General features: G+C 41.5%; 1 protein-coding gene across 2 annotated transcripts in view; it reads right to left on the bottom strand.

The window, feature by feature from the left end:
• The window catches only part of PIP4K2A (phosphatidylinositol-5-phosphate 4-kinase type 2 alpha), a 177,044-nt gene that overhangs the window by 26,768 nt on the left and 136,017 nt on the right, over positions 1-14,259 (bottom strand). For both annotated transcript variants that reach the window (XM_081104006.1, XM_081104007.1), the window contains exon 7: positions 40-153. In XM_081104006.1, the coding sequence (XP_080960132.1) occupies positions 40-153 (114 nt within the window). The remainder of the gene's footprint in view (positions 1-39; positions 154-14,259) is intronic.

Consider the following 14,259-nt stretch of genomic DNA (forward strand, 5'->3'; position numbering starts at 1 on the left):
GTAGACAATGGGACTGTCCACTATATTGATTTTCCTTACCTCAACATCCTTTTTCAGTTTCTCCAGAAACACCTTTTTGTTGTCATCATCAATATAAATCTTTTGGCCCTCATTAATGAAATCATTATCCTTTAAAGTTGGCAGTTCTTTGGCCTAAAACAAATGAACAAAAGAATGAGAAAGAAGCCTGAGTGAAATCTATTCTAGAGAACACCTACACCTTCTAATCCTGGAGGTTAAGTTTCTGCCCCTGGAAATAGAGTGTGCCCTGTTACTACAGGGGTCTTACCCAAGGCACAAATGTGAGGTGGCTTGTGTACCGCAAGGGGGCACTAGTGAGCTGTGGCTGCTGGAAGCATTCCCACTAGGAATGGAGGGTGAGATATACACCATATTATAAAGCTTTTGTAACAGAGCTCACGGTTTTCTTAGGAATGAACCTGACTGCTTTCTTAGATTCACTTTCTTACAGGAAGCCTTCTAAGTATAGAATTTGTGTTCTTGGAATTGTCAGGAACCCTCAATTTTCTTACTGGTACAACCCAACTGTACATCCCCCACACTTTCTGGGTAGCCTTTGCTGGGTTCAGGTCACAAATAACATGTTACCTTGTCTCAGAAAAACACCATCCATAATCGTATCTAATTTCTGAGTTGGGGAAAATATGCCGCCAGAGATTAGCCATCTGCCCTCCCAAGCCTGCCTACTCCCATGTAGAAGGAAATTCTGTTTTCATTTTTACAATGTCAAAGGAAAATGGATTATTTTAGCATAAAACATTCAGATATGAAGTTCTACTCTTTACAAATAAACAAGAGGGTGGTGAGCTGGCAACTAAACTGGACTTAGGTTATACAACACAAAATAATGGCGGCTATCAAAACATTGGTCACAAGCAGGAAGAAAATGCTAGCGTGTGCTACAGGATACCACAGGCACATAAATTTAAAACAGTGTGGATAATTCTATTTAACTTTGTGCAACCTGCACTTTGTGAGAGTTTAAGACCATTCAAAACTCACCCCACTCCTTTTTAGCTAACCTAGCTTACTTCCAGTTGAAATGAATCCAACATAATATATTCTTTAATATACTAATGAATGCCTGAATGGTTCTCTTTTCCATAAGTGTGAACTATATGAAAAAAAAAAATCCAAGAAAAGAACATATTCTCCTTTCTGGCCCCCATCCCTTCACCCCCCTCATTCAGAACAATAAAAGAAAACTCACTGGGCATTACTACCATCTTTCAAACACCTGCTCTGTTCACGTCCCCCCTATTTTATAAGGTATACACGCGTGTGTAAACTACTCACATATATGTGTACACACACATATATGCACATATAGTGTGTAAATCCAAATTGGTAGTTTTGCTAACGTTGAGAAAATTTGAATAGTTTTGTGATTTTGAATTTGCTATAGCTACTGCCAAAATAATTACTCTTACAAAACAGGTATAGCAAAGCTCAGAAATCCAAAGATCTAATTCAATAAGCAGTTACTGAATGACTGTCATGTATAAGAATGCAAAGATGAGCAGGTCAACATTTCTAGTCTAAAGGCACGAAAGCAAGTGGGCTGAAGACCGGGCAGCATAAGTACATACAATGTACAGGGAAACGGGGAGAGTGGGGCGGAGACTTGCAAATACTTTTATGGTGAGACATAGAGTCTCAAGGAAATGAAAACAGCACCATTCTCCACAAAAACACGAGAGGGGCTAAATCCCCTAAATTCGTCATTAATAATTAAGAAATAAATAAATGTAAGAGAAAACCCTAAACTCAAAGAGAGCACATTCATGTTAAACGTTTGATGCCATCACGTTGGATCCTTTATTCTTCTTCCATTAGAACTATAAACATAATGAAGTTACACCACGAAGAAAAATGCAGGACCCGAAGTTTAACAAGCTCATTCAGGGGGCAGTGAGGCCTGCCACAAATACAAAACTGGAAGGGCCTTAGGAAAAGGGGTTGAAGACAGAGTGATGCACAAAAACGGAGATGGAGAATGATTGTGATTCTCCAAGTAGACAACCTGGGCATTACTATGTTTTGGGGTGTGTACGTGGCGGGGGGGGGGGGGTGGGGGTGGGTGTTAAACATCAGATACCTGCCTTAACTCCACAACTCATTTTATATGTGTAACAAAGAAGGGGAGAGGGCCTTTGTTGTATGAAAGAGAAACCGAAGGCAGTACACGGCACCTCAGTAGGTGCTGCAATAGCAGGCGCATTCATGCAGGTAATGCATCCCAGCTTCACCCCAGCAGCGTGGCCTCCTGTGACCAGCAAGGCCAAACTCTGGATGCCCAGGACCATCCTGCTAAGTGAACTTGTGGCACTATGGACGTACTTCATTGGATCAAGTTTAAAAAGGGCAACCAGACTGATGGAAGGACATAAGGGCTGATATGATTGAAAGGCTCAAGAGGCAACGGTAGGTCCTCAACAGGGCAGCTGCGAGGGGAATCCAACACTGGCCTAAAAACACGCAGCCCATGTGTCTGTGGGATGGCAGAGCACTCAGCAGCACCAGGGACTTGGAGACCTAAATCCTGAGGTTCCAATCCTGGTTCCACCCCTTACTTGCCAGGAACCAGGGCTGGGTTTCTGGATCTTCTTTAGACAGTTGCCCTATATGCAGAACGGGGACAGCAGCAGCAGCAACCGTAGGCCCGTGCTAATGAGCACCTAACACGCATCAGTTAAGGTGCTTCATCTCATTTACTCTCTGCAACCACCTTAACTATCATTCTGAAGCTCATTGTACAAGCCGTGGAAGCTGAGCTTAGATCGATGACGCAACTTAACAAGGTCTCACGGCCCAGAAGGTGAGCCTGGTCAGCCAGGTATGCTGAGATGGGACCCCAGGCTGTCTGACGCTCAGTCGCTGGGCTAAAGCGGAGTTGTTCTGAAAACTCAACCAAAACCTGAGTGACAAATGTAAATAGTGGGTGACACTTATTATCTCCATCAGCATCATCACCATCTCTATAAGCATTCAATAAATCGTATGGACTTAAAACTGGTACTGCCCTGGCCAGTGTGACTCAGGTGGTTGGAGCGCTGTCCGGCCCACTATTCCCGGTCAGGGCACACACCCCGGCTTCAGGTTCAATCTCCAGTTAGGGCAGGTGTGGGAGGCAACTGATCGATGTTTCTCTCTCCCTCTTCACCATCCTCTCTCTAAAGTCAATAAAAAACCCCAAAACAAAACAAAAACAAAACTGGTATTAAAGATTGATAGTGCATACATTTTCTTTTAAAAAGAACTTTAAATCGGCCATTCTTTTTTACTAAGAACTAGATGACACAGATAAAAGAAAACCTGACTGCTTACCTTTTCAAACATTTCAAGCTCTCTCTGATAGTGAGCAACATTTATATTAAAAACTCGAAACACACACCATTTACAAAAAGAGATGATAATTATTATGCTGTGAATTAATAGACTTAAACCTTTGGTGTCACACTGCCCACAAAGGTGGCAGAGGCGATGCCTGCAAAGCAGCCCAGAAGCCACTGTGGGCAGCCCTGGCGTCTGCCCTTGGCTTTGCAGCACCGGATTATTTGCACTTAGGAGTGTTTTGAAAGCCTCAAAGTCACTGGGTCTGGTTATTTAATGGGCGTCTTTCATACTCTCTCTAGTTCAAAGCAGAGCCAGCCGGAAGGTGGAAGAAAGCACTGGAGTTAAAGACATCAGGTCAGAAACACTTAACTGTGGGCTCCCCAAGGCTAGCGTCCAGCCAGCAACCTTTCTAAAGTGATAGCAGGCTAAGTCTTTATTTACTAGTATTCACTCTGAGTTAAGTTCTTCTGCCAGTTCCATGTAGACTGGGAGCCTCCACGTGTGAGGGGGGACTTGCGGAGTACCGCGCACGGCACAGGCCAAGGAGGACGAGGCATGCGGGACCTGCTGTGCCACCTCGGCAGCCCTGGGCTGCAGCTACGCCTGGGGCCCCGGGAGCTGCTCCCAGGCCTGGCTGGCAGAATGAGGCTGTGGAGGTCAGCACAGCCCAAGGTTCACGAGGCAAAGTGACTCTCCCTTTTGCATGAGGTCATTCTACTGGGGTCGGGTGGGCCTCAAATGGCATCCATCTCTATCAGTGTGACGTGGAAATGCACAAACACAGCTACAAGCATAAGCAGAGAGACACCGTTCCTCCTGCCACTTAGCTATCCTGCTCCCACTGTTTGGGTAACGTTAGCAGATGAATATCCCTCACACTTCCCTGCTGGGTGATGCCAGACCACGGTCCCGGTTTCTTCTTAGGACATGGGCTGAAGCCTGAGGTTATGAGCACAGACTAGATCAGCCACCGGGGTTATATCTCAGCACCCCAGTTATTAGCTGTGTGAGTTTGAACAACTTACTTACCCTCTCAGGTGCCTCATCTTTAATTGGGGATTAGCAATCAGCACTGCTGTGAGGATTACACAAGTTCATATATGTAAAAAGCTTAGGGCAGTGCCTGCCACATGGGGGGTTATTCTTGCTATTTGCTGGCCATGTTCCCAAGTGCGGCTTGCAGTATCTAGAGTTAAGCTCATCAGTGCTAAATCCAGAGCAAGATTGAAAACAAAACAAAACAAAACAAAACATGCCGGCATATGGAACTAGTGATATACTGAACCAGCTGCTTAATGTGCCCAAACCTCAGTTTCCTTATCTCTATAATGGGAAGTTAATAATACCGACCTAATAGGGCTAGTGTATGAACTAAATGAAACAAAACATACAGTGCTTGGCAATAAGAACTCGCTCTATATTAGCTCGTGTCTTAGTTACACATAAGCCATAACCAATATAGTTACATTAGTGTGTTTCTTACTAGTGAAGAATAGACTTATCCTTTTTTATCCTTCCTGCTTTTTTAAAGAAATAAGCTCTTTAAACTTGGGATACCAGTAACCTAGACCATATTTACCATTTCCTTTGTTTTCAGGTTTTATTGTTAGTCACAAACGTCTCACATGAATTTTCTACATGTTGTCTTTACATTTTGAAGACACTTTCTTTTCTTGCTGCACACAAACCTGCCACACACAAGTGCAAGGTGGTTATTTCATTTCGCTGCATCAGACATGGGAACAGAGAGGTACATTAGGTGCATTAAAGGCAACACTGGCCAGAGGCTCTGATCCCCTGCCGCGCTGCTGCGTCCTTGCTCTCTGAACCTCACTGTGAACTGTCCTGGCCAGAGAAACCTCTGCGACCCACTGCAAAGGCCTCCAAATCAGAAAACCTCACTGAAAACGCCCTCATTAGAAGTCTAAGGGAGTAAAATGTTGCTATATTATAATAAAAAGTGGGTAAATTAACTTCTTAGAGCAATAAAACATCTAAATTTCTATTTAATAATATGGAATAAAATTTAGTACTTTTAAATATATGGCCAAAGACAGAAATTTGCTGACTTTTGTCTTACCTTAATTTTCCATGGGTTAGTTTTCCTCAGTGAGTACATCATAATAAGAGTGGGTAATTTAGTGAATGCTATTTTGCTGACCTAAAGCAAACATTCACCAACTGAAATCTTGTAGCCAGAAAACATTAACCAAAGTACTATAGTGTAATAAACTCACTGGGAACATAACTTGCTAGGAGGGGTAAAAAGAAAACTGTTTCAGTATAACATGTTTCTCCCTTTCTGTAACTACATTATTGGGGGAAAGGTTTTTGGTTTCTTTGAAAACACAGTATTATTGGCTGTTCCTCAGCAAGTCTATATTCTTCAATAGAAGGAAGCACATTATGTAACAACATTGGTCATGGTCAAAATGACTTATATGTCACTAAGACATGAATGAACATTGATGACGACAGAGTCAAGATTTACACAACTGCATCGGAGCTTGAAGATACCCAGCGTCTGAAGATAATATCTTAAATGTATAAATGCTTCCACATGTAAATAGTTACTTATTCCCCCGTGCTCAATAAAAGATCTAAATGATCTTAAAGGACAGAATTGGCCAGGATTTAAGATAAAACAGAAATATGCACAACTAACAGCTACAAAGTTTAGAGCTCTAATTTTCAGAAATGAACATGTGCTTCTGTGGCCAGCTCAGCAGACAAAGACCCAGGAGTGAAGGCGGAGAGCAGCTGCGGATTCCCGGAGGCCACGGAGGCACGGAGCTCCACTCTTCCCAAAAGAAAGGTGGAGAGGAGATAAGAACAAGGCACTGGAATCTCCCTTCTAATATAAAAATATTTAGCACTTTTAACAACCACTTTAAATTCCAAATCACTGAAAATTTTGCAGATTCTCTGAAAACAAGCCACACATACACACACAAAATAAATGCTTATCAAAAGATTTACATTTTCTATTTGTTTCAAATGGAAATTAATCTGTTTGTTTACTTATTTCATTAGGTCCTGTGTGTTCATGTCTGAATGCTGTCATATTCACAAAGTTTAGTAATATTGGATATTTTAAAAGTTAGTAAAGCCAGAAATTATACAGAAATTTTATTTTACTGAGATGTTAAAATCTAATTAACTTTTAGATGACTCAAACATTTTTTTAAAAAAAATCACAGATATTTGAAACCTGTATTCACATTCAAAAACATAACTTTAAATACACAGAATTCAAACTAAAATGAGACTGAATTTTTATCATCATTCTACAATTACATTAAATTTAATTACATTAAATTATACAAAAAATATTGCATTTTAAATGGCCATTAACAATAGGGGGGGGGGGGGACCATGTATTTGAAGTTCACAGAGCCAAAATCTAGAGCCTACAGAACCAAGTATTTTTTTAGCGTGGATGGAAACCTTAGCAGGAAGATAAACTGTACTCCTGTCACACTTGAGTGTTTAACACAAACAGGATTTTGGTACCAGAAGGTTTCAATGCAAAGGATAATACACAGCATAGTACCCTGTGATTAAAGGACTTGTATTTCAGAAAGAAACGAATTTTTGTTCGATGTGCTCATTTGGCAACCCATTTAAAAGAAGTCTAATTGTAAGCCTTGATGTCAAAGATTGCTGCCTGGTGTCCCTTTGATGGGTCGTGTTGTGACACTTGGAACTGAATACACAACATAAAAAATATGTACTAATTACTGTCTCATGTTAGGAACTGATTTACTTGTTGCTACAAGCTTACCTAAATGAAAATAAACTTGCAAAAAAGACTAAATCCCTTTTCACCACGCTTGCCAAAAAAACTTCATAAAAGTCTGTGGGGCTGAAAATACACTCCGGAAATATTCCTGTAGGGGAGAGAATTCTAGGTAATCCTGACACTGGAGCAGGGATAACGATGATTTGATTGAATATATGTGGTACCAATTCTGGGGTAATAAGAGATGTTAGAGATTTATAATAAAATAAGTTCTGCTTCTCAAAAATATCCAGGCCACAAATCTGATACATGAAAAGGAAAATTTGTGAAACATGGGTAAAAATACATACAGAAATAGTAGGGGTAAAAGGCGTTTTCTCACAAAGGCACATATAACAACCTCCCTTAACAATGACAGCAGAATGGTCTATACAAGTTCATGGCTTGGGAAATGATCCAACAGTTCAATGATAACTTATAATTTCCACAAGGAGAACATGTACATTTGTGACTAGCACCTGAATATGAGTTCTTATGTTGAATGTATTTGTTTCTATGTAAATATAGAAAGAGAACATACCTCAACATACTTGTGAAAATACCTCAACATGACTTGTGAAACAGTGCTACACTTAAGAAGCACAAAACTGGGTGAGCCCTATCCTAATTTTGCAATTTGGAACTGTTAAGGCAGGCAGAACACAGCTGCTGGTTATTTATTGCCCCTAAAATTTTCAAACTAACATTAAAAAAGTGATAATTGATTCCTCTTCTAATATTGTCATTCTTTTCAGAACAGAAAGGCTCTTTAAGTGGCCATGTCAAAGGTGGCAGTTTGGTTTTCCTCCACAGGCTGTGCTAAAACAGTGAAGCTGCATACAAAAGTCACAAAACCGATTGTTACAATCTGATCGGAAGATTCTGTTGCATGGACATCAACAGCGATAACCTAAAAGATCTCAGAATCTGAAAACTTAAGTTTGCTAAGTCCTATAGTTTCATCTGCAGCAGCGTGGCTTAAATTCAGGCAACACACTAAATTTTGGAAGTCTTCTCTCTACTCCAAGTCTTTCTGGAACTACCGGGATAAGAGTTGTCAGCTTAAAAAAAATAAATAAATAAAATCTCACATCTAACAGCACTGCTCCATGTGTGCTTGGGATCTCTAAGTTGAGTTCATTCAAGTGAAAAAATTAATCTAAGGCAATTGAGATTTTATACAGACTGGCTTGAGGGGTTTATCGCTGTCATCAGGAAGATGCTCACCAGTCGTGTGCATGTGATCTTTCTTTTTCACACACGCTCTTTCCAGTTGGGAGAAATTCCAAATGCATCGACTTTTAAAAACTCCCAGAATAACTCCTATGGTTTACATCATAGGGCTCAGAAGGCTTGCTCAGACATCTGCTGACACAGTATGATGGTTCAGAACATTTTTTCCATTAATAACAGCAATCGCCTTGGCCTATACCTAAATCAGACAGTCCAAGTCCAGTCTGCAGCTGAAGCGCACCTCGGGAGGAGGGGATGGTTTCATTTGAAACCAGAGAGCCTTATAAACACGAAAGTATGAGGACCAGTGATACGATCAAATCCTTTTTAATTTTACAAGTGAGGCCAAAGTCAAATGATTTATCCCCAAACCCCAAACTTCCATTAATGGCAGAGCAGGGCTGGGGACTCAGTGTCCCTAACACTATGTTTGGGGTCTTTCTCCCAAAGCCCCTTTTCATAAAGCATCTCGGGGCCACAGAGCAGATGGTACCAGCGCTGCCTTTAACGTGAGGCCCTGCTTCTGCTCCGAGGGGCGCTTTCCCCTGCACTGTGGGTGTTGGGGAGGTGTTCCTCACAGTGCCTGGCAAGCGGAAGCGATTCACTTCTACTTTGGAAGAAAAGAAATTTTACAGAAGGCTAAAGCATCCACTGGGTCAGGCCTAAAAACCCTGGCAATCCCCCTTTAAACGACCATCCGCAAACAGGGGGAAAGGAAGCACTTTTAACTGACAGCCGAAGAAACACTCCCAGAGGGACAGGCGGCCGTGCTTTTGTGCCCCAGGCTCCAAGCGGGCCCTGTTGTTAGGTTACTTTTAACTGCAGCCTGAAGAACCAGATAGAGGTAGTAATTAATTATAATGTGTTACAATTTAAAAATCACAAAAGAAATGCTGAGCACTGCTTTAGGAAAGCATTTTTCGATGTAAGGGTATTAACAATTAATTCTCCTGAACCTTCAGTCAGTAGTAGGTAAAATGTCAGCGAGGGTGACAGTCACTTAATTGCCAGTGCAATTCACAATGCCTAAGAATCGACAAGGCGGCTTGTTGTAGCCCATTATCAAAGTGTCAACAATGATTATTGCCAATATAGTTATACAAATGCCAATTGCAGGGCAGCTGTTTTCTTTCAAATGGGTTCCAGGGAGAAGGTTATATGTTAAAAGGAATCTTCTTATTGGGACCCTCTGACTCCACTACACAGCCTTGCCTTTACCTAATAAAATCAGACATGAGTTTTGAGAAGAACTGTGCAGAACGATGAACAAAATGCATATTTGTATAAATCCCCAGGACTCGCGTTCTCGAGAACATGGGCTTTTTAAAGAGTCAGGTCAAATCCCTCAGAAATCAAGTGAGTCCAGTTATGTTTTCTTTTACTTCCCCGGATTCCCTGCTGAGTAGCTTGCTTGCTGGCAGCATGCGAAGGCTGTCATTTGGTAAAAAGCAGTTCGCTCAGCTATAATTACTAATTTGATGTCACACTGGAATTGCAGCGCAGCTGTGAAAAGATCGACCACCAGGGAGATTCGCATTTCTCTGTCTCATTTAGAGGAGGCTAAACTGCTGGAGCCATGAATGGAAGATGCCCTTCCATTAGAAAGGAAAGAATTAAAGAATAAAACAAGTCATAGCAGCTGTCAGAATTTGAAAATGGTTTAAAAAAAAAAAAGAAAAGCACCGTTCTCTCTCTCTCTTTTTTTTAATTCAAGACATCTGTACTTGCATGTTCTGATACTTGTTGCCATGAAAGTGATCCCATTTTTTGTTGGAATATAACTTCTTTATTTCCTTCAGTTTCACCTTCATTACTATGCTAATGCAAATCACACTAATTACATGTCAAGCTGAAATCGAAAGGAAGGGGCTTGTCTGCACTATATCACTAAATATTTGAAATGACAGTTTTAAAACTTGTCACCAAGTTAAAAGTATGGGGAATTAAAGCAGTTACAATGAGTCAAATGAAGAACAACAAAGAGCCAGATTATGAGGGAAGCGGTGCTGACGGAGATTCTCTATGAAAACTGTTCTCTACACCAGGAAAATCATTTTGTAGAGAACGTGGTTACACAGTGAGAGCAACGGAAATAATATTCGTACAAATCATTTGGTTTCATGTAGAAAACAAATACTTTTAGCCATCTTCCAAATACTGCTAACTAAGGTAACAGTGATGACATTTATAGTTTTATTTGTGAAGACAAAAAATAGCATGCTTTCTGGACAAGTGAAAAATATTAACTGATCATGGAGAGAAAACCTGATCATTGGTGCAAAAAAGAAGTGCAGAAATTTTGGGGGGACTTAAAAACCCAATGGGTTTATGAGTTCAGCTCCATTAATACATTTGTTTTTGTGTATTATAGTTGAGTCAATGTTACCTCATTGTGGCTGCCATCTCTAAGAGACCTCATCTCCTATTGCGGGCACACTCTCCTCCATCAATTACCAATTTTAATTACTCTTACATTCCATATCTTCAAGAGATTATCTCTGGCCCCTTCCCAGGGAGCACTTATAACCTAGGACAGGGGGTGGTTTGGGGCATCTCTTCTTCTGGAAGAAGAGCTTTCATGAATTCTAAGCCCAGAAAGTAAAGCATAATTCTCCCTCAGGCGACTGTGTACACAGTGTAAGCTACAGTGACATGGGATGTAGCTACAAAAATGCCTACTTTCCACAAATGGAGGAAATAGGAATGGGCTGTTTTGCCAACATAGTATAAAACAAAATAATTTATTTCACTACTTTTTTTATTTTTAAATCAAGACTCAGATGAACTGCTTTCGTACCATATTTAACTCCAAAATAATGTTTTTGTCAGTGTAGTGAATGTTTCCTTCTTCATCTTCATGATTTATAGGATTCGTGTGTGTGTGTGTGTGTGTGTGTGTGTGTGTGTGTGTGTGTATTGATTTCAGAGAGGAAGGGAGTGGGAGACATAGAAACACCAGTGATGAGAGAGAATCATTGATCGGCTGCCTCCTGCGCACCTCACACTGGGGATCGAGCTCGCAGCCCAGGCACAGGCCATGCTGGCCGGGCTCATATGCATTTTTGATAATATGTTCTTTAAAAAAAGGAGAGAGAACTCCCAGACATTTAGAGTAGCACATGTAGCAGTTAGAAAGGTGCGCTCTGGGCTGGAACCCTGGCTCTGTCACACAGTAACTGTGGGACCTTGGACAAGTCACTCAACCAGATAAATAACTTCATTTATGCAAAGGAAGTAATAATAGCACCCACCTCACAAGGTGGTTGTAAGGATCACATAACCAAATTCACGTAAAAATTAAAAGTGTTCGGCACTTGGAATGCACTTAACAGATGTCAGTTATTATTACTTACCTTTATACTTTCCAATATATTAAGATTAACATTTAAAAAAATAAGCCCAAGAATAAGATAAAATTTCTCCTCTGCCAATTGTGTGAAACAGCATGGGAGCTCAATTTTCCCTCTCCAATCTGTCCCAGGTTGGGGTGGGGGGAGACTGGACTCTGATCTCTCAAGGCCCCTCCTGTCTCTGCCTTTCCAAACCCACCTCCAAAGAGATGTTTTGAGGAATAATTGGCACATATTACAAAGAGGATAAAAGCACCCTACGTAATTCTCAGGAAAGGGTTTCTCTTAAAGAAGTCATATATCCTCAAGTTTTTTCACAGAAACCTATGCCAACCTCACTAAACTTTTTTGGTGAGGCGGGCAGTGGAACTGTGGTGAACGCCATGGGTTTCTGGAAAGTATGGGGTCCCACAAGTTGGGCCACAGTATTTGGGCGTGGAGAGAAAGACAGGTAAACGAAAGTTCTGCTCCTGACGAAATATTACAGCTATGAGGACATCAAATACTGTGGCTTTCAATCACGCAGGTCCTTGCTTTATAACTTAGGCTTAAGCAACAGCCATTCCATGAGCTGTAACTGTCTTTCTCAGCATTGGTTATTATCAAAGCAGACCAAGTCCTTGGTGATGCGTCTGCAAGACAGCCATATGATGCAAACAGAGGAGAAAGGCTGCCAGCAGCAGTCTCAAGGGACTTGGGAACGAAGTGAAAACAGCAACCAACAAGGAATGCTGGATGCCATCACATCCACAGTTCTTACTCAGGGGCTGGCTTCGTGCTATGATGCTGAAAAGTCTGGGTGGCTCTTTACATAGGCCAGCTATTTGCTCCTAGGAGAAGACCCCAATCATATGAAACCCCTGAGTTTCTCATGGACTAAAACTAGAATACCTACTTGAGTTCTTTGACACCTGGAAGAAATGTTTAGTCATAGCAACATGGAAGTTGACAGTCCACTGTTTCTGCTTCTTTGGCCAAAGCTGGTGCCTTCAGAGTGACTTACTTGGAGGTTGGAAGTGTAAAAATATATTCATTCGTGTACAATAAACATACACGTGGTCAAAGAAGGACCTACCATTTCATTTTTCTCTTCTCTCTTCTTAACCCACTGCTATCTGGCTTCTGCTACACCCACCCATTGTCACTGACAAGGAAGGTTGCTAGTGAGTTCCCTGTTGACAAGTCCAATGGATAATAAATTACTCAGTCCTCATCCTACCTAACCTTGCAGAAGCATCCGATACTTGGGAAGTTCTCTCCCTCTGGTTTCTGGGACAATATTAGAGTGCAAATTTCATGAGAGTGGGGGCATTTTTCACTGACGCACTTCTCATAATGCTTGGCAAAATGCTTGCTCATTACAGATGCTTAATAAATACTTGGAAAATGATCCAGTCTTTCCTGGGTCATCTCTTATGTCTTCGGCTGATCTTTTGCAAGTCTCTCTTCCTTGACTAGTATCCATCAGCCATAAATGACGATGTCCCTCTGAGCTGGCTCCAGACATGCTTCTCCTCCTGCTCCTTACACTCGTCCTGAGTGGCCTCATCGACTTCCCTGTCTTTGCTGATCATCCCTCCCATGAGGTTTCCCAGGCCATTTCTTCCAGTCAAAACTCTCTGCAGCCTCTACTGCCTATTGGGCACCTCTGATCTGATGCCACATGACCTCTCAAACTACTCCTTCCACTCTGCTCCCTCTCCGACAGTGAATTCAACACCAAAGTATCCAATCCAGACACTTGGGAGTCACCCTCAATCCCGCACTCCCTCCACACACGCTCCCTGGAACCATTCACCTCCCACATTCAATCTCTGGGTTCTGTGGGTTCTTTTCCTAAATCACTATGAAATCTTTCATATTCCAGTGTCCTAGCCCAGGTCAACATCTCATCTCGGTTATTTCAACAGCCTCTCCACTGGTCCAGCTTCCTGGCTCCATCTCACCCTCCAGCTAAAGCACCAAGCACACCCCCTCTATGCTCATGCACATGCTACTCTGATGGCCTTTCCCCTGGCTAATTCCTACTTATCCTTCAAGTTTCCACACGCCGCCTCCTCCAGAAAGCCTCCAAGCTGGAGTCAGGCGCTCTTGCTGCGTGATTCCTTCTTATGGAAATACTTATCACATGACACTGTTACTTCCTATTAATGTCTTTATCTCCTGCTGGATGTATCTGCATGGTTCATTATTTTAGCCCCTGAAGCTAGGATAGTAACCATAGAGACATTCACAAACCCTTCTAAATGAACTAGATTTCCAGATCCATAAAACTCAAACCAGAACTGAATTATATCATCCTGAAAGAATTTAATTTCAAAAACAAAAACCAAAACCTGAGCCCCAGCTTTCAGATGGTTTATTAAAAAAAAAAAAAAGACACTTCTCAAGGTGAGGAATAATGACTGAGAGTATAGAGATGCCCATCATATAAGCAATGCCAATTTCAGTCAAAGCACTTTCCAAATTCTTAATCAAATTGACTGATGCTGAATCTGTCTATAATCTTGCATAATAAACTAAATGAGGTTTAAATTT

This window comes from Myotis nattereri (assembly GCF_964212035.1).
Source record: "Myotis nattereri genome assembly, chromosome: 1".
NCBI lineage: Eukaryota > Metazoa > Chordata > Mammalia > Chiroptera > Vespertilionidae > Myotis > Myotis nattereri.